Source organism: Capricornis sumatraensis, chromosome 23, assembly GCF_032405125.1.
Source record: "Capricornis sumatraensis isolate serow.1 chromosome 23, serow.2, whole genome shotgun sequence".
NCBI lineage: Eukaryota > Metazoa > Chordata > Mammalia > Artiodactyla > Bovidae > Capricornis > Capricornis sumatraensis.
This window is the reverse complement of record NC_091091.1, coordinates 24,879,897-24,901,789: the sequence shown is the minus strand read 5'-3', so window position 1 is coordinate 24,901,789 and position 21,893 is coordinate 24,879,897. Positions and strand designations below refer to the sequence as shown.

Here is a 21,893-nt window from a genome sequence, read left to right as displayed (position 1 = left end):
GATGAATTCATATATATAGTGATTTAATATTTTTATTCAGTAAAATTTGATAAAATTATAAAAATAATTAAAAGAACTGACAAATCTTCACATAATAAATATGACAAAAATGGAGAGCAAGGCACAAACTTGAAAGCAAGGAGCAAACTTAATAAATCTTCACCTCTAAATTAAAGGTTTTTGTATTGCTACCCAATAAATCAGGCTTCCTTGGTAGTTCCATAGTAAAGAATCCACCTGCCAATGCAGGAGACACAGGTTTGATCCGTGGGTTGGGAAGACCCTTGGAGGAGGAGATGGCAACCCACTCCAGTATTCTTGCCTGGGAAATCCCAGACAGAGAAGCCTCATGGGTTACAGTCCACGGGGTTGCCAAAGAGTTGGACACGACTTAACAACTAAACAACAACAACCCAATCAATTAATTCTTAGACATACATGGAATCGTAACTCATAACTCAACTCTGAAAATCGCCAAAACACAACTTCCTTTTTAAATACTGACCAGGGAATTTTCTGTTTCCTCATCATCATCCTCCTCTTTGCCATCTTCAACTTCTTCTGTGACTTCAGCCTTCGCCTCTGCGATCAACTCCCGAATTGGTTTGTTGGAATCAACAGTCACAAAAGGATGCTGTTTGATCATTAAAAAGAGCACACTCAGTAACAACTGAAATGCTTGTGGAGTGAGTTTCATATATATAAAACACATTATTATGTGGTAAAAACACTGACATGTAAATAGGAAAAATACAAACAACTTCAGATGACACTACATCTGGGATAAGACGGCGGGGAAGGGAACTGAACAGGAATAGGGGCGGCCTGCAACTTTATCTCCACGTGTTTTTTAAGAATCTGAAAGAATTATGTCAAAAATGGTAATACATTACTTCTGGGTAATAGCTTCATGTACTCTGCTGTATGTCTGAAAATTTCATAACCTAAAATCTAAATTAAAAGTAAACCAAGTTTCAAATACATTACTAGTTCTTAAAAAATAACAGTATGCTTACATCTCATATAAAACCTCAATAAAATAATTGCAAAAAGCTTTAGAGTTCTGTTAAAACTGTCTATAAACACCTGTTTGTTTTTTTTACATAGTTCTAATGTTTTTAAGAGTAAGAAGGTATTTTATTCATCTCCATACTCTGCACTTAGTGTTTGGTACAGACTAAGGCCTTCCAGTGTGGAGGAAGTGAAACAAGAGAAAATGCATTTCAAGGTTATACTTGTATAGACAGAAAGGCAATGTTTCTTGCTTCTCCCTCCAGATAAATAGCACCCTAAAAACCATAATGGAGGAGCTGCACAATAACTCAACCTACTAGTAACTGCTTCAGGATCTGTCATTCTACTTGTCTACCTCTCCTATTGTTTGACAAAATTTTATTTCAAATATTACAAACAAGTCCTGCTATAAAACAAAATTATTCAATCACTTCAACACCATTTTTTTTTAAAGTTAGCAATATTTACTGAACATTTACCCTCATTGTAAGCGACACTAAAAAAAAATTAATTAGCTCACGGCCCCTGTCAGCAAAGTACTTGTTTTCTAGTAATGGAGAAACCGAATGGAAGTGATTGACAAAGTGGAAATAACTAAACGAAATGAAAAGAACACAAACTGAATCAGAAAAGCATAGGAGAAATTACTTAAAAGCTAAATAAATGCCTCTTAGTAAGGGGAGCACGTGTTTTTAAAGTGAATGTTAACTACTACCACGTATCCTGCGTTTGCACAGGGAAACTGAAGGAGTCTGAATCTGTATTCATCCTCAAGAGATGCTCCAGCACTCACATGGTCGGCCACTGTCATCCTGCTCCTATTTTACCTGCAGTAGCTGAGATGTAGTCCACCTGGAGTCCACATTCTTTTCCAAGCATTTCTTTAGAAAGTCCTTAAAATTCGAAGACCTTCAAAATAAAATTTTAATAATGACATTCTATTTTATTTTCTTGTTATTAAAATCAAAACTATGAGAAACCATGGTTAAGTTCTATCATGTATGTAACAGTATTAACTCAACATAAAACTAGTTCATGAGAATATTAATATTCATAAGTCATTCATTTATAAATACAAGTCACATGTATATAAGTAGGCTTATAGTTTTAAGTCACTGAGATACAGTCAAATGTTCATAAGAAAGCTAAAAATCACAAAAATTCTTCTATTATATTAAACTCCACAAATACAGATCACATATATGCCTCAGCTTCTCACAGAAAATACTTCTTCATGTAGAACTCCAATCACTGCTATTTTCAAATTGATGGGGAAAGTTAATTATAAGAGTTTATATGATCCTTAAGTCTCGAAAATACACCAGTATCAGTTTTCTATTTCATACAACCTTTGTACCATGTACCTAGGTTTAAATACCCTTGGAAAGCTGGAAGAATAAATCTTCAAGTTTTGCTTCTGAAAAAGTTTTGTTTAGGAATATTTTACCATTTTGATGGCTGTGCTAATGTAGGGGGCTCAGATTTTGCTATTTTTAGCAGCACTCTCATTGGATTTAATTCATGATGAGGTGGTTCTATCTCAGCCATCTCTATTAAAGTGATACCCAGGGACCAAACGTCAGCTTTGTAGTCATAGGGTCTGTCCTTTGATGTTTCACACATGACTACCTCAGGAGCCATCCTATGAAGACAGAGAATTGAAAATTAAGACGTTTAACTTAAAATGGTGATCACAAACCACATAAAAGACAGACGGTATAATCAAACGTGGACAAAATTAACATAAAATAACTGCTGACATAACTGATGCAGCAAATCCATAAAACTGGATACATACCAATAGGGTGTGCCAATAAAGGAATCTCTCCTTTGAATTGTCCTTGTGTTTTTAGCTGATACTCCAAAATCCGCTTGAAACAAATAACCATACAAAAGTATTACTGATAGTTTTTAAGCAAAGTTTGCTATATTCAACTTAAGGGAAAAGCATATCAAGTCTTTAATAAGACCACTGTTATTAAAGAGTAAGCAAAATAGAACTGGAGTGGCAACCCACTCCAGTACTCTTGCCTGGAGCATCCCCATGGACAGAGGAGGCCGACAGGCTACATAGCCCATGGGGTTGCAAAGAGTCGGACACAACTGAGTGACTAAGCACAGCACACAAAATGGAAAGAGAAGTAACTTCCCTATCACCCTAATATTGACCACGCTCTTTCTACCATATCCCCACCCTCCCCACAAAAAAACTGCCACAGAAAAGATTCCATCATTAATACACTTAATACCACCATCTTCACACATCTTCAGATCACAAATTCTCCAGAACTGACAAAAAAAAATAGTAATTTTAAAACAGACCAATCTATCCACTTCAAAATAAATGTCACGTAGTGCTACATGTTACAATTAAATTGAAGGACAGTTTTTCTATAGTGTGAAAGACAGAAATTATACCAAAGAAGCCTTAAATGACAGCATGCCTGCGTGCGCAATTGTGTCTGACTCTTTGGGACCCCATGGAGTGTAGACTGCCAGGCTCCTCTGTCCATGGGAGTCTCCAGGCAGGAATACTGGCATGGGTTGCCATGCCCTCCTCCAGGGGATCTTCCCAGCCCATGCACTGAACCCGCCTCTCCTGTGTCTTCTGCATCGCAGGCAGATTCTTCAGTGCTGAGCCACCGAGGAAGCCCAAATGACAGCGTACGTCTTACTAATTTCCTCATAATATTACATCACAAAGAAAAAACCCAGGAACGATGTTTCCTGATTTAAATCATAGGGCACAGCAACACCATAACTTTATCAGTTGTTTACTCCTTTTCAGCTTAGAGCTCGATCACTAACAGCAACACAAAATTGCTATTGCTGCATAAATTACCTCATGCCATATACATTTCACTCCTAAAATTTCATCCGACATGCCACAATTCTCAAAACTGAATAAATACCAAAGATCTAGTATTTGTATTCATGCCCCAAGGTCTGGCACAGAATACACACAATAAATGGCAGCTACTATCACTAATAATATATGCAATTTTAACCTCTGTGATACTTTGGCAGTAGAACTTTTAAAACTCATGAAATCCTGCCCTGTATTCTAATTATTTGTATCTATTATATAGTTTTTTCTTTTCTTTTTTTGACCAGGTAGTTCTGCTTAAAACACCTTGGTAGCTGCCTACTGCCTACAGAATGATGTTACACTTGCTAATGTGGTGATATGAGGGCTTCCCTGGTAGCTCAGATGGTAAAGAATCTGCCTGCAATGCTGGAGACCCCAGTTAGAGTCCTCGGTCAGGAAGATCCCCTGGAGAAGGGATAGGCTACCCACTCCAGTATTCTTGGGCTTCCCTGGTGACTCAGACAGTAAAGAATCAGCCTACAATGCAGGAGACCTGGGTTTGATCCCTGGGCTGGGAAGATTCCCCTGGAGGAGGGCATGGCAACCCACCCCAGTATTCTTGCCTGGAGAATCCCCATGGACAGAGGAGCAGGCTACAGTCCATGGGGTCACAAAGAGTTGCACACAGCTGAGCGATCAAGCACACAGTCAACTCAGTATTTACTCCATTTCAGTGTTTTTTGAGAACCCATTAATAGTCTTTTGAACTTTTTTTTCCCTCAGCACATGACTGGGAAAGGAGGTCCAAAACCAGACCTAAACCACAAATGTCCACTGCCAACAGTCATACCTCCCTAAGTACTCTTAAGAGCAGGCGATAAACTAAGGAGGGATAAGAAGCCACCTTCATTCTTGTGCAAGGGGGAAAATTAAGGTCATTATTAAGTACTTTACAGTTCTACTTACAATAATGTGGCAGATATATGTTGGTCTGTTAAAATAGCATTTACATATTTATTTCCATTTGCAAGAATGTGATCTGATAATAAAAATTTGGTTATTGTAATGTATATATGGCTCCTGAGGATAATACGGTTCTATAATATCTGTGTATACTTAATACAATGTCACAGAAAAGGAAGACATTCTGTATGCATGAATTAATGAAATAAAGTGCAATTATTTTAAATGTCAACCAACGCAAAACTATTTCAGCATCCTAAATCTTCAAAAATATAGTTATTTTCAATGCCATGTATTATTTTATACAAAAGTAAATTGCTGTATTCAAATAAGATTTTAGAACACTTACAGAAAACATGTACCAAAAATAGATCAAAATTATACTATTTCAAAACAAGCTACAAACTTCAAAATATGATATGACATAAAAAAAGTAATATATATCAGCATTTTAAAACTCATGAATGAGGTGACAGAACACAAGAGAAATCAGAAATAAAAAATCACTTTAGAAACAAAGACTAAACTAGGAGAAATGCAAGAGCAAATAAACACAACGAATTCACACCCACTATCACTTCAACCCCATTAGGATGGTTGTCATCAAAAATACAGAAAATAACAAGTGCAGGTGAGGAGGTAGAAAAACAGGAAGCCCTGTGCATTGCTATGGAAATGTACATTTGTGCAACCACTGTGGAAAATGGTACGATGGTTCTTCAAAAAACTAAACATAGAATTACCATACAATCTGGGTATCTGCCCAAAAGAAATGAAGGCAGGAACTCAAAACAGATATTATACACCCATGTTCATAACAGCATTATTCATAGAAGCCCAAAGGTGGAAGCAACCAAAGTGTCCATCAATGGATGAATGAATAAGTCAAACATGGTGTATACATAAGCTGATAACAGAATACTATTCAGCCTTAAAAAGGCAGAAAATTAACACATGAATTTGAATAGGACATATGTAGGAATTCAGAAGAGCCTTGCTCTGTTCTTTGGAAAGGCCTAGAAGGAAGGCCAGTCCAGAAACTATAAGTATACTTAACACTCAGACTGTGGTCTTAAAATACCATGTCCTAATAAATGAAAGAATACAAAACCATGCAGACTCTTGCCAAAAAGTCTTTGGATTTATCTGCAAATTGAGGGAAATATAGAGAGGAACTTACTGACGTCATCAGGAGTATGCAGCCAGTAAAATGCAAGATAAGAAAAACTACAGGTCCAACAGCTCAGGTCCCACAGACGAGTGTTTCTCAACTTCTTTTTCATCCTCTCCTAAAGAGCCTTTTTAGACATTTTTCCCCAGTCCTCTCTCTCATGAAATTTTAATGTCACAGATATACTGTATATCTGTTCATGTACTATCAGTGGGCCTTTGGAGGGTCACAACCATGGTAATACGGAGCTTTTCTTTCTTTCTTTGAGAAAGCATGCCATGAACATGCATGCCACAGATAAAACATAAAGAGAAGAAAGGAATGGTGGGGAGGGGGATGGGGGGTATGAGCCATACATTAAAAGAGACTTAAAAGAAAAAGCAGGCTTTAAACACGGACAAGTCTAAACTCTAAAGTCAAGAGATGAACACTGGGTGACAGGGCCATGAAGAAACACAGGGAAGTGATTACCATAAAGGTTAGTATACAGGGTACCTGTGGAGAAGAGAAGGACAGTGACTTGAGATGAGACACGTGACGCAGCTCCTAAGGTGCCTGCTGCTGCTGCTGCTGCTAAGTCGCGTCAGTCATGTCCGACTCTGTGCAACCCCATAGACGGCAGCCCACCAGGCTCCCCCGTCCCTGGGATTCTCCAGGCAAGAATACTGGAGTGGGTTGCCATTTCCTTCTCCAATGCATCAAAGTGAAAAGTGAAAGTGAAGTCGCTCAGTCATGTCCGACTCTTAGTGACCCCATGGACTGCAGCCCACCAGGCTCTTCCATCCATGGGATTTTCCAGGCAAGAGTACTGGAGTGGGTGGCCGGTGCCTGACATATTTCTATTTCTTTATCTAAGTGGTGATTACAAAGCTATTGTGTACAGAGCTACAAGTCAATAAGCTACACAACTCTTAACGTGGTTTCCTGTATTTATTTCTCAAAAAAATATTTAAAATTTAGTAGTATATCAAAGTATACCTGCTTAGAGGTCATGACAAAGTAAAGTGAACTATGATCACTGGTATCAGCATGGCCTTTGGATATATTTTGTCCTTTTAATATCTGTCCAAAATACTCAAATTTAGGCTTCATCACCAGAGTTTTTTTATAATTCATATCTTGGGGATACTTAAAAAGGACTGTATCTTCTATCTGTATGTGTATATATGAAATTCATTAATTTCCCATCTAAAGTTTATATCTATTCTTCCTTATGAAATTATCATTTATTCCCTCAGTGCAAAAAAAAAAAAAAACAAAACTATTTTCAACCTTATACTTAATTTAGCATCTTTTTTACACTTAGTTACTTTGTGAGTTTAGCCAAGATACCATATCTACAAAATAGAATATAAAACTAAAGATGGAAAAAGAAAACAACTAGATATGAGTTCTAGAAATGAAGACAAAACTAAGTGGTTTTACATAATGTGTCATTTTCTAAATGTATTATATTTATAAATATTAATTCTACATATAAAAATTTAAGGGAAAAATTATTAGGCAGTCTTTTAAAAGTGTGTCTTTTTAAAAATAACAATCCATCCTTTCTTATTGTTTAAAGAGTCTTTATATCAGGTGCCTATACTTAGAAATTCTGGGAGTTAATGAATAATTATTTACCCAAGTTTTTTTTTTTTGGCCTCACCGCATGAGGCCAGGAGGATCTTAGTTCAGGCCAGGAGGTCTTGCAGGATCTTAGTTTCCAGGCCACTGGCAGTGAAAGCACCAAATCTTAACCACTGGACTGCAAGGGAATTCCCGCCAAGGAAGTATTTTTAAAATTGCTATTGCTGTTTAATCACTAAGTCGTACCTGATTCTTTGCAACCCCATGGAATGCAGCCCACCAGGCCCTTCTGTCTATGGGACTTCCCAGGCAAGAATACTGGAGTGGGTTGCCATTTCCTTCTCCAGGGGATCTTCCCAACCCAGGGATCGAACCCACATCTCCTGTTTGGCAGGCAGATTCTTTCCACTGCACCACTTGGGAAGCCTCAATTTAAAAAATTAACATGAAGTAATTCTCCATGTTTTACATATTTTAACGTAATTCTCTGTTTCACATATTAATATTTGAGTCATAACAGAACAATATTAAGTAACAGACATACAGGGAGAAATCTCAAAGCATAAAGTCAAACGTTTTATCTAAAAGAATAAACTTACCCAACTTAATATCTCCATCTAAAGTAAAAAGAATGTTGCCAGCCTTTAGATCTCTGTGGATGATTTTATTATCATGTAAGTAGTTCAAAGCTTCTAAAGTCTGCTTACAAACTACTTGTATTTGGGACTCAGTTAATGGTCTCTCAAGCTCTGCAACAAAAAAGTAAACAAATAAGCATTTTTGTACCCTGAAAGTGTATCAGCAGGCTATACACCTTTAATACCTTTACTGTCACTGTTGAAGATTATATACAATGAAATGACTTTTTAAAAAGTGTAACACAAATATTACTGTCTTCACATATTATCAGTTCAATTCAGTTCAGTTGCTCACCCGTGTCGGACTCTTTACGACCTTATGAATTGCAGCACACCAGGCCTCCCTGTCCATCACCAACTCCCAGAGTTTACTCAAACTCATGTCCATCAAGTTGGTGATGCCATCCAGCCATCTCATCCTCTGTCATCCCCTTCTCCTCCTGCCCCCAATCCCTCCCAGCATCAGAGTTTTTTCCAATGAGTCAACTCTTCACATGAGGCAGCCAAAGTATTGGAGTTTCAGCTTCAGGATCAGTCCTTCCAATGAACACCCACGACTGATCTCCTTTAGGATGGACTGGTTGGATCTCCTTGCAGTCCAAGGGACTCTCAAGAGTCTTCTCCAACACCACAGTTCAAAAGCATCGATTCTTTGGCACTCAGCTTTCTTCACAGTTCAACTCTCACATCCATACATGACTACTGGAAAAATCATAGCCTTGACTAGACAGACCTTTGTTGGCAAAGTAATGTCTCTGCTTTTGAATATGCTATCTAGGTTGGTCATAACTTTCCTTCCAAGGAGCAAGAATCTTTTAATTTCATGGCTGCAATCACCATCTGCAGTGATTTTGGAGCCCCAGAAAATAAAGTCTGACACTGTTTCCATTGTTTTCCATCTCTTTGCCTTGAAGTGATGGGACCAGATGCCATGATCTTAGTTTTCTGAATGTTGAGCTTTATGACAACTTTTTCACTCTCCTCTTTCACTTTCATCAAGAGGCTCTTTAGTTCCTCTTTACTTTCTGCCATGAGGGTGGTGTCATCTGCATATCTGAGGTTATTGATATTTCTCCCGGCAATCTTGATTCCGGCTTATGCTTCTTCCAGCCCAGCATTTCTCGTGATGTACTCTGCATATAAGTTAAATAAGCAGGGTGACAATATACAGCCCTGACGTATTCCTTTTCCTATTTGGAACCAGTCTGTTGTTCCATGTCCAGTTCTAACTGTTGCTTCCGGACCTGCATATAGGTTTCTCAAGAGGCAGGTCATCCTGGAATGTGAAGTCAAGGGGGCCTTAGAAAGTATCACTATGAACAAAGCTAGTGGAGGTGATGGAATTCCAGTTGAGCTACTTCCAGTCCTGAAAGATGATGCTGTGAAAGTGCTGCACTCAATATGCCAGCAAATTTGGAAAACTCAGCAGTGGCCACAGGACTGGAAAAGGTCAGTTTTCATTCCAATTCCAAAGAAAGGCAATGCCAAAGAATGTTCAAACTACCGCACAATTGCACTCATCTCACATGCTAGTCAAGTAATGCTCAAAATTCTCCAAGCCAGGCTTTAACAGTATATGAACCATGAACTTCCAGGTGTTCAAGCTGGTTTTAGAAAAGGCAGAGGAACCAGAGATCAAATTGCCAACATCCGCTGGATCATGGAAAAAGCAAGAGAGTTCCAGGAAAACATCTATTTCTGCTTTATTGACTATGCCAAAGCCTTTGACTGTGTGGATCACAATAAACTGTGGAAAATTCTGAAACAGACGGAAATATCAGACCACCTGACCTGCCACTGGAGAAACCTATATGCAGGTCAGGAAGCAACATTTAATTTTAAAATTTTATTATGGTCTAGTCAAGACTATGGGTTTTCCAGGGGTCATGTATGGATGTGAAAGTTGGACTGTGAAGAAGGCTGAGCGCTGAAGTATTGATGCTTTTGAACTGTGGTGTTGGAGAAGACTCTTGAGAGTCCCTTGGACTGCGAGGAGATCCAACCAGTCCATTCTGAAGGAGATCAGCCCTGGGATTTCTTTGGAAGGAATGATGCTAAAACTGAAACTCCAGTACTTTGGCCACCTCATGCGAAGGGTTGACTCATTGGAAGACTCTGATGCTGGGAGGGATTGGGGGCAGGAGGAGAAGGGGACGACAGAGGATGAGATGTCTGGATAGCATCACAGACTTGATGGACGTGAGTCTGAGTGAACTCTGGGAGATGGTGATGGACAGGGATGCCTGGCATGCTGCGATTCATGGGGTCGCAAAGAGTCGGACACAACTGAGCGACTGAACTGAACTGAAGAATACAAAAATAATTAGGCTAATTTAACTTACTGAATGTTACTCAACAATAAGATAAATATACATGTATAAATGTTTGAAATCCACTGACTTTTTTTAAAGTATCATTTAAGATATAAATGTAAGGAACAAAAAGGCATTTACCAAGCATCACAGCATCCACTGCTCCACCAGCACAGAATTCAATGAGGATCTGCAGGCAAATAAAAAAGCACACATCTAACACAACACTGACTCTGAGTATTTTTCCTTCGAGCTAGCAAAAAAGATAGATAAATAGCTATCAAATAACCTAAGCTACATAAATAATACTATGCTAACAACCATAAAGGCTTTCTTTGTAAACAGAGTTACAAGTCTTGCTATCCATGTGAGAAAGCACAAAGGGAGCACACGTGGAAGCATGTGCACCTTTGTTCACCACCAGCTGTAGCGCCCCAGGTTCTCTAAAATTACCAGGTACAGAATTTTTATTAAGGGCCATATCATACATCCATTTCCTCACCACTCAAAGACTTCATAAGCTCCTTTTTTAAGGTAATTATTGTGAGTTAAATGAACAAGTATATTTTTTAACTTTACTAACAGGAACACATCCTGAAAGGTTGCTTTTAGTTTTTCTAAAAACTTGGGGAAAACATACACAAGAGCTTCAGATACTAGCTCACTTATCACTTCCCACTGGATGCCTTCCCAAACCTCCCTGGTACACACCACCATGCATTTTTCCTTCCTAATCCTCATCACCGCTTTCATTTTGTATTTTTATGATTCTTCAATTAACTCATGTCTCTCTCTCCCTCCCACTGTCCCTCATAGTTGTCTAGCTGTTTCTGTTAATTACATAGCTTAACAAATTGTACAGATTCATAGTTTTTTCTCCTCTATAGAACACCACTTTATTTTTTACAGGAGCTTATTTTTTACAATAAGTTGTTTTTCAAATTCATTATATGATATGAAAAATAATTTGGGAGACAGATCATTATTATCCTATAGTGGAGTAAACAGACTAATAAAGATTAACTGATTTATTCAAGCTCCTGCCTAGCATCACCAAAATAAAAAAGGAAAGCTCTTTTGATTCGCAACCAGGTATAGCTTATACTATCTACTCTTCTTTTGTAATACTTTGCTTATTTCTTCAAGAAGACAAACTAAAACTCCATTGAAAAAAGTCCTCTTGATTAAATTATTATTGGTGCAGAGCAAGTGACTGAGTGCTTATTATAAATATTAACATTTTATTTATATATTTATGCCTAACATTTTCTAAAAATGAATAAAAATTTTACATACAGACCTGGCCAAAACAAAAGAAATGTTAAAAAAATTTAAATACTTAAATTTAAATTAAGAAACTAATATAAGACACTTCAAACTAACATTAAAAAACAAATAAATAAATTAAAGACCTGGGGAGAAAAAAAAAGAATTGAAACAAAGAAGTTCCAATTGGGAAAAAAATATTAATTCAAAACAAAAAAGGACTCCATTTCATTATTTAGGAAATTTAAAATTCTTCACCAAGTTTCTACATTTCGGTCCAATGTCAAACAGTCATGAAATACAGTATTCTGAAATACACATCTAAACACCTGCTGAAGCTAAGGATATGTTGCTGTGTTGTTAATCACCCTCTCATCAATGGGTCAATTCTCGTTCAAGTAGATAAGTAACTGAACAGAAGAGGTAGTCAAAAAACAGGTCTACACAAGTTATAAATCTCTTCAGGACAATTACTTATTTTGGCTATTCCTACAGATTAACCAAAAATACTTACCCAAAGATTATTCTCATAATAGAAGGCATCTAGAAGCTTGACTATATTAGGGTGATCACAAGATGCTAATATGTCAATTTCAACCATGTAGTCTTCAAGTTCTTCTTCAGATTTGGTGTCAATCACCTTTGCAGCAGCTAAAACATTGGTCTCTTTATTCTGAGCCTAAAAACAAAAGTATCATTGTGTCCAGGATTACAATGCATATTTGCTTTATAAATATTATTATTTTTTAATAAACTTTATTTTTTGTTTTCAGTTCACAGCAAATCTAAGCAGGAAGTACAGTGCAGTGCAGTTTAGTCGCTCATTCATGTCCGACTCATTGTGACCCCATGGACTACAGCATGGCAAGCCTCCCTGTCCATCACCAACTCCTGGAGTTCACTCAAACTCATGTCCATTGAGTCGGTGATGCCATCCAACCATATCATCCTCTGTCATCCCCTTCTCCCGCTCTCAATCTTCCCCAACATCAAGGTCTTTTCAAATGACTCAGTTCTTCACAGCAGGTGGCCAAAGTATTGGAGCTTCAGTTTCAGCATCAGTCCTTGCAATGAATATTTAGGACTGATTTCCTTTAGGATAGACTGGTTGGATCTCCTTGCAGTCCAAGGGACTCTCAAGAGTCTTCTCCAACACCACAGTTCAAAAGCATCAATTCTTCGGCACTCAGCATTCTTCACAGTCCAACTCTCATATCCATACATGACTACTGGAAAAACCATAGCCTTGACTAGACGGACCTTTGTTGGCAAAGTAATGCCTCTGTTTTTAATATGCTGTCTAGGTTGGTCATAACTTTCCTTCCAAGGAGCAAGAATCTTTTAATTTCATGGCTGAAGTCATCATCTGCAGCGATTTTGGAGCCCAAGAAAATAAAGTCTCTTACTGTTTCCACTGTTCCCCCATCTATTGCCATGAAGTGATGGGACCAGAAGCCATGATCTTAGTTTTCTGAAGGCTGAGTTTTAAAACCAACTTTTTCACTCTCCTCTTTCACTTTCATCAAGAGGCTCTTTAGTTCTTCTTCACTTTCTGCCATAAGGGTGTTGTTATCTGCATATCTGGGGTTATTGTTATTTCTCCTGGCAATCTTGATTCCAGCCTGTGCTTCATCCAGCCCAGCGATTCTCATTATGTACTCTGCATACAAGTTAAATAAGTAGGGTGACAATAAACAGCCTTGATGTACTACTTGACCTATTTGGAACAAGTCTGTTGCTTCATGTCGACTTCTAACTGTTGCTTCCTGACCTGCATACAGATTTCTCAAGAGGCAGGTCAGGTGGTCTGGTATTCCCATCTCTTTCAGAATTTTCCACAGTTTGTTGTGATCCACACAGTCAAAGGTTTTGGCATAGTCAATAAAGCAGAAATAGATGTTTTCCTGGAACTCTCTTGCTTTTTCCATGATCCAGCGGATGTTGGCAATTTGATCTCTGGTTCCTCTGCCTTTTCTAAATCCAGCTTGAATATCTGGAAGTTCATGGTTCATATACTGTTAAAGCCTGGATTGGAGAATTTTGAGCATTACTTTACTAGCGTGTGAGATGAGTGCAATTGTGCGGTAGTTTGAACATTCTTTGGCATTGCCTTTCTTTGGAATTGGAATGAAAACTGACCTTTTCCAGTCCTGTGGCCACTGCTGAGTTTTCCAAATTTGTTGGCATATTGAGTGCAGCACTTTCACAGCATCATCTTTTAGGATCTGAAATAGCTCCACTGGAATTCCATCACCTCTACTAGCTTTGCTCGTAGTGATGCTTCCTAAGGCCCACTTGACTTCGCATTCCAGGATGTCTGGCTCTAGGTGAGTGATCACATCATCGTGATTATCTGGGTCATGAAGATCTTTTTTGTACAGTTCTTCTTTGTATTCTTGCCACCTCTTCTTAATATTTTCTGCTTCTGTTAGGTCCATACCATTTCTGCCCTTTATTGTGCCCATCTTTGCATGAAATGTTCCCTTGGTATCTCTAATTTTCCTGTAGAGATCTCTATCCCATTCTATTGTCTTCCTCTATTTCTTTGCATTGATTGCTGAGGAAGGCATTCTTATCTTTCCTTGCTGTTCTTTGGAACTCTGCATTCAAATGGGTATATCTTTCCTTTCTCCTTTGCCTTTCACCTCTCTTCTATTCACAGCTATTTGTAAGGCCTCCTCAGACAACCATTTTGCCTTTTTGCATTATGGTCTTGATCCGTGCCTCCTGTACAATGTCACAAACCTCTGGTCCACAGTTCTTCAGGCACTCTGTCAGATCTAATCCCTTGTATCTACTCTTCACTTCCACTGTATAATCGTAAGGGATTTGATTTAGGTCATACCTGAATGGCCTAGTGGTTTTCCCTACTTTCTTCAAGTCTGAATTTGGCAATAAGGAGTTCATGATCTGAGCCACAGTCAGCTCCTGGGCTTGTTTTTGTTGACTGTATAGAGGTTCTCCATCTTTTGCTGCTAAGAATATAATCAATCTGATTTCAGTATTGACCATCTCGTGATGTTCATGTGCAGAGTCTTCTCTTGTGTTGTTGGAAGAGGGTGTTTGCCATGACCAGTGCATTCTCTTGGGAAAACTCTTTTAGCCTTTGCCCTGCCTCATTCTGTACTCCAAGGCCAAACGTGCCTGTTACTCCAGGTATTTCTTGACTTCCTACTTTGCATTCCAGGCCCCTATAATGAAAAGGACATCTTTTTTGTCCTAGAAGGTCTTGAAAGTCTTCACAGAAGCATTCAGCTTCTTCAGCATTGCTGGTTGGGGCACAGACTTGGATTACTGTGATATTGAATGGTTTGCCTTGGAAATGAACAGAGATCATTCTGTCATTTTTGAGACTGCATCCAAGTACTGCACTGTGACTCTTTTGTTGACTATGATGGCTACTCCCTTTCTTCTAACAGATTCTTGCCCACAGTAGTAGATATAATGTACAGAAAGTAGATATAATGTAGCAGAAAGTACAAAGAGCTTCCATATACAACCCTTCCCTGTTCATGCACAGCCTTCTCCACTACCAACATTCTGCACCAGAGTGGTACATTTGCTAAAGCTGAGGAATCTATATTGACACATCATCATTACCTGAAGTGCACTGTTTACATTAGGATGAACTCCTGGTGTGCCTTCTATGGGTCTGGAGAAAATACATGATATGTATCCACCATGTTAATATCATACAGAATAGTTTCACTGCCCTAAAGATCTCTATGCTCGGCCTATTCTCCCCACTCTTTCTCCTAACCCCTCCCCTGATCTTTTTACTGTCTCCACTGTTTTCTGTTTCTCATACAGTATGTAGCCTTTTCAGATTGGCTTCTTTCACTGAGTAACATGCATTTAAGATTCCTCCACATCTTTCCATGATTTGATACCTAATTTCTTTTTAGTGCTAAACAATAGTTGGATACACCGATGTAGTAGGCATGTTTATTCATTCACCAACTGAAGGCATCTTGGTTGTTTCCAAGTTTTAGCAATGATGAATAAAGCTGCTATAAACATCTGCATGCAACTTTTTGTGTGGATTTAAGTTTTCAACTTCTCTGAGTAAGTACAAAGGAGCAGAATTACTGGATCATACGGTAAAAGTAAGTGTATAGTATACCACCTTCCCTGGTAGCTCAGACAGTAAAGCATCTGCCTACAATGCGGGAGACCCAGGCTCAATCCCTGGGTCGGGAAGAACCCCTGGGGAAGGAAATGGCAACCCACTCCAGTACTCTTGCCTGGAAAATCCCATGGACTGAGGAGCCTAGTAGGCTACAGTCCATGGGGTTGCAAAGAGTCGGACACGACTGAGCAACTGAAGTGAACTCAAAGTGGCTATACTATTTTGTATTCCAAACAGCAATGACTGAGAGTTCCTGTTGCTCCAATAGTCTAGTAGTCATGTATGGATGTGAGAGTTGGACTATTAAGAAAGCTGAGAGCTGAAGAATTGATGCTTTTGAACTGTGGTGTTGGAGAAGACTCTTGAGAGTCCCCTGGATGGCAAGGATATCCAACCAGTCCATCCTAAAGGGATCAGTCCTGAATATTCATTGGAAGGACGGATGCTGAAGCTGAAACTCCAAAACTTTGGCCACCTGATGCAAAGAACTGACTCACTGGAAAAGACCCTGATGCTGGGAAAGATTGAAGGTGGGAGGAGAAGGGGATGACAGAGGATGAGATGGTTGGATGGCATCACCGACTCAATGGACATGAGTTAGAATAAACTCCAGGAGCTGGTGATGGACAGGAGGCCTGGCGTGCTGCAGTCCATGGGGTCGCAGAGAGTCGGTCACGACTTGAGTGACTGCACCGAACTGTTGCTCCTCACCCTTGCCTGCATTTGGTTGTGCTGGTGGAGGTTTCTGTCATTCTAATACGTGTATAGTGGTGTCCCCCTCTTTAAATTTACAACTCCCTAATGACAGATGATGTTGAGCGTCTTTTCATATGCTTATTGGCCATCTGAATATCTTCTTTGGTGAGATGCCCAAATCTTTGGGCTATATTTTAATCAGACCATGGTTTTCAAACTGTTGAGTTTTAAGAATTCTTAATATATTTCGAATTACAGTCCTTTATCAGATATGTCATTTGCAAACATATTCTCCCAGTCAGTGGCTTGTCTTCTCATTCTCTGTTATACTTATTTTTTAAAGGTAGTCTAAACATAAATATTAACAGATACATGCTAAGTGCTTAATACAGATAGAATTTCAAGTTGCAGGTTCTAGTGGATCAGACTGTTAGGGTTCAAATTATGGTTTTGCCACTTAATAACTACGTTCGGCAACTTACAAAATCCTTCTCTTAGACTTAGCTTCCTCATCAATAAAATGTACTTACAACTCATAAGTTTGTGAGAATTAATATAACAGATATTTGCCAAGGGAAAAAATACATATAAACATTTAATACACTGCCTGCCATTCACAGTAAAAAGAATTCAAAAATGTTACCTGGAATTATTACTATTATTTGTTAATCCTCAAAATGATACCATGATATATTAGCATTCCTGCTTTAAAGAAGGATAAACTTAGAGAGATTAAAATGCTTCCACAAGGCCAGGAAGAAGAAAGAGGCAGAATCGAGATTCAAATTCAGGCTGTTTCCAAAACTCTTTCTTTATCTTAATCATTACCCTTCCTAGTTTCCCTATATTTCCATCAGTTTAATCATTTTTCATTGTTTTTAGTACTTTAACTTTTCTATTTTCTTTCTTTAACCGAATAACTTCTCACTTCCATTTATTACAAAGGAAAGGTTTCCAAATGTGTAGCAGAAGTCAAGATCATTATTTTAAAGTTAGGAGTCAAATCATAAAATACTAACTGAAGTGAAGTCGCTCAGTCGTGTCTGACTCTTTGCGACCCCATGGACTGTAGCCTACCAGGCTTCTCCGTCTATGGGATTCTCCAGGCAAGAATACTGGAGTGGGTTGCCATTTTCTTCTCCAGGAGATATTCCCGATCCAGGGATTGAACCCGGGTCTCCCGCATTGTAGGCAGACACTACCATCTAAGCCACCAGGGAAGTCAAAAATACTAACTAGGTTTTTTAAAAAATTACACGGACAGAGGAGTCTCGTGGGCCACAGTTCACGGACTTGCAGAGCCGGACAAGACGACCGAGCACACACACAAAGGTCTTTAAAGGAGATTTTCAACATTATGCATGTTACCATCACTTCAGCAAATCTATCATTTTATAAGAAAAAAACAGCAAACTTTCAAAAGCTAGTAATAAGTGTCTTAATAAATAAATGCCCAATTCCATTTTAATAATTTATAAGGAGAAAATTTTATAAAATAAATATATATATGCAGAAAACATTCACCAAAGCACTGTTTATAATAAAGAAAACTTAATCAGCCTAAATGTCCATTAACAAAAACCTACTTAAATCATTCAGTATGCTTCTATAATGGAGAATTATGCAACCATTAAAATTAACTGACTAATCAATTAATATTTCTTAAGATAGAACAAAAACCACAATATATTTCTGAATGGAAGAAAAGCAACTTACTAAACAGGAAATGTATGCATTTTTACAAAAACTACACATCCACTTTTACATAGGGATAGCTATATAAGAAATACTTGGAAAGACATCATTGGGGGTGGCCGTTTCACGTGCCTTTGACTTTCTCTGTAGTTTCACACTGTTCACATTTTTTAATGGACGTGTATTGTTTGTATAGAGGCAACAAGGTACTAAAACATCAGTCTCTGGGATATTTCTTAGGGATCTATTACCTAATCTTGGAGATGATGATGGAGGAACAATTAAACTAGGTATAAGCTTCTATGTGGGAATTCTCCTTTGCTTCCTAGCATACTTTGCTTCATTTTACCTCCTTAGGTAAAAACAGAGGTAGAAATCAATGCTAATTACTAACAAAGCAACCCTAATGTTTAGGGTTCAGAGAATGGTGGTGTAGTCACCAAGTCATGTCAGTTTCTCTGTGACCCCAGGGACTGTGGCCCACCAGGATCCTCTGTCCATGGATTTTCCAAGCAAGAATATGGATTGGAGAAGGAAATGGCAACCCACTCCAGTGTTCTTGCCTGGAGAGTCCCAGGGACGGGGGAGCCTGGTGGGCTGCCGTCTATGGGGTCGCACAGAGTCGGATATGAATGAAGCGACTTAGCAGCAGCAGCAGCCATTTCCTTCTCCAGGAGATCTTCCCCACCCAGGGATCGAAAGCTGATCTCCCACACTGCACGCGGATTCTTTACTGACAGCTACCAGGGAAGCCCATTATCTTATGTTCTGCAAAGAAAGAAAAACTGCTAATAAACTATGACAGAAGTTTGTCATTTAGAATTTTCACATTATTCTTTTTTAAGAGCTCTTTTGGATAGATCTAGAGAAAAACTGCTATTGTATATTATCTTTGTAAACACAGGAAAAATAAAACACTTCACAGTTAACTCTTCTGAGTCACTTTTTCACTCAGAATTATCTAATGTCGGTGTTTTCACACAATATTATCCTCTGGTCACGAAAAGCTTTGGTGATACAGCATTTCTTTAAAAAGTATTCCTTTGCTACTGTCTAGAAAATTTTCTTTGAAGCCACTACCTCCTATTTTGAAATCATAATGCTGATATTCTCTTGATCTTGTAACAGCTGCTAAAAGAAGCTTTTAGATGACAACCAGGACTCACATTCTTTCTTCACAACATTCTTAAATGGCTTATTGATTGAAACATCAACAGGTTGCAACTGTATGATACCTGAGATACAGCTGCATTCACAATGCACAATGATATATATATCACAACTGCCACCTGACGAACAATGTTAAGGCATCAATGAATCGGGACTTATCCCAGTTTCAGAAACGTTAAAAAGCTGAAGGTCTATCTTAACTGGGTGAAACACGGCACTAAGTTTACCCAAGAAAGACACTTCAGTTGAAAAAATAATACACAGAACTCACCCTCCCCCAAGTCAGGAAATAAGTCAGTGAGAAATGTCCTTCTCTCACCATTTTAATGTAACACTTTGGGAAGAAAGAGAGCAGAGCAACTGTCCTTGAAAAGGAACACTGTAAAACACAAGCAGTGCTAAGAGACCAAGGATATTGTGAGTAGAGGTAAAAAGTCATCCTTCTTTTGCATGCCTCTACTCGTGGCAGGAGAGATTTTAAAGATGTATCTTTTACTTGTTAACAGAATGGCATGAAAGGAAAAATAATTAATACTGGATAATCTCTAAAGTTCTTTGTAGCAACAAATTTCATTATTCCATTGCCCTGGATATACTGATTAAGTCAGTGATAGTACCATTTGGTTTAATATAAATAATAAATAAAATTTACATTAGAAAATATAGTGCCTCTTACATACTGCTTGAAAATATTCATCACGATCTGGTTTGAGAGAACTCTGAAATTCAAAACTGAAATAAACTGATGTGTGCAAAACCATACTTTAAACAGACATAATGCAAATAAGGCATTAAAAAGAAACAATCGCATCTACTACCAAAAAGCATGAAAATTCTAGACAAAATTTTAACTGTTAATAAAAAGAAGAATGAAATAACAAACATTCAGATGTTAATTTAAAGGAGCTATAATTTCAATGGGTAAAGTTTTCAAAAATCAGTCATGATCACTTAAAAATCAGTTTTTATCTTCACGAATCACAGGAGCCAAGGAAAGAGATGGCAATGACACAAACTCAGCAACTTGGAGGAAAAGATTCTGCAGAGCTGAAACTCAGATCCCTGAGGAAAGAGTGGTGCTCAGCTGCTGCTGAGTCTCTGAACTTGGAAGAGGGATCTTGTGAGACCAGGGTACCTTTTGAGGAAGAGAGGACTAGCCAATCAGAGCTGGTGTTTGTAAGGGTTATGATAAGACTAGCTCTGTGAGTGTTAGAAAAACTACAAACTGAATCTGGGACAGCTATTGCTGGGGTGAGAAGTTCCCCTAGGATGATGGTCAAAGTAACAGCAAAGGAGACAGGGAGCCACAGGAAGCAGAAAGATGCAGGCGCTCTCTCACCTCCTCCTGTAGTGTTCAACACTTCTGAAAACTAAAAGCGAGCACCTGGCAAGACAGAAACAGTGATCTGCAAAAATCTCAGAACAACGTCACAAAGCAGAACCACAGAAAGGGGTGTTTGGAGCTGAGGATGACAGATGGGAGAACTGTATATTAAATATTTGGTTAATAAATATTCAAATTTCCAAAGAGCAGTCTGGGAAAAAAACAGCACTAGAGAAAGAAGATGGTTTTAAACTGTTTAGATACTATTAACTGTTTTATATTACATGCTAATCCTGGTGATCGTCTCAGAACCCAGATGAGATTTTGGTAGGAATAAGAGTGAATATCAGATAAGGACAAAATTACTCAACATAACTTAGCAAAGATACACAGTTAATTTCCACTATTTATTCTCATGTGTTCTACAGAGTCACTACAAACTCTGAATTAGTGAATATTGAACCACTGCTCCTAGAAGAAATACACACACACATTCCCCCAACACAGACTATAACGTTAGATCTCAAACAACTCATCCTGGTAGATTCTATTTGTTTCACAAAAGAGAAAATGAAGTTCAGCAATGTTCGGTGATTTGTTCGAGGCTGCTCCAACAATAGGTGCCAGAGTTTGGGTTCAAACCCCATCCAGCTGGTCCCCAACCAGGAGCCTCTTGCACTACAGTACGCAGCCCCCTCTCCTTCCATCCTCTGGGCCTCTCTGTATGAGGTGAGGCAAGACAGAGCACTACCAGGTTCGATCTCAGCATGAAACAAGTGCATCTAGGCACTCACATCTTACACAACTTTGCACGAGTACACAAACAACTGTGCAAGCACCGCAGGCACAGGTTTGGGGGCTGCAAATAGATTTTAGTAAGTAGATAAATTTGCAAATAAAGAATCTGCAAATAATGAGGATCAGCTATACAACATACTCTTCCATTAACAGGCGGAAAATATTACAGATATCCTTTTTTAAAGGAATTCTCCACCGTAGAGTGCATGGGTTTGATCCCTAGTCAGGGAACTAAGATCCTGCATACCACGTGGTGTGGCCAAATTAATTAACTTAAATGCTTTTAAAAGAACACGTTTTCATGCCATTTCCTGAATTCCGCAAAAAAGAAAAGAATAT

General features: G+C 38.5%; 1 protein-coding gene across 2 annotated transcripts in view; it reads right to left on the bottom strand.

The window, feature by feature from the left end:
• The window catches only part of SLK (STE20 like kinase), a 60,147-nt gene that overhangs the window by 26,136 nt on the left and 12,118 nt on the right, over nt 1–21,893 (bottom strand). For both annotated transcript variants that reach the window (XM_068961339.1, XM_068961340.1), the window contains exons 2-8: nt 12,257–12,421; nt 10,618–10,666; nt 8,126–8,275; nt 2,813–2,885; nt 2,462–2,656; nt 1,842–1,923; nt 506–634 (exon numbers count right to left, since the gene is read on the bottom strand). In XM_068961339.1, the coding sequence (XP_068817440.1) occupies nt 506–634; nt 1,842–1,923; nt 2,462–2,656; nt 2,813–2,885; nt 8,126–8,275; nt 10,618–10,666; nt 12,257–12,421 (843 nt within the window). The remainder of the gene's footprint in view (nt 1–505; nt 635–1,841; nt 1,924–2,461; nt 2,657–2,812; nt 2,886–8,125; nt 8,276–10,617; nt 10,667–12,256; nt 12,422–21,893) is intronic.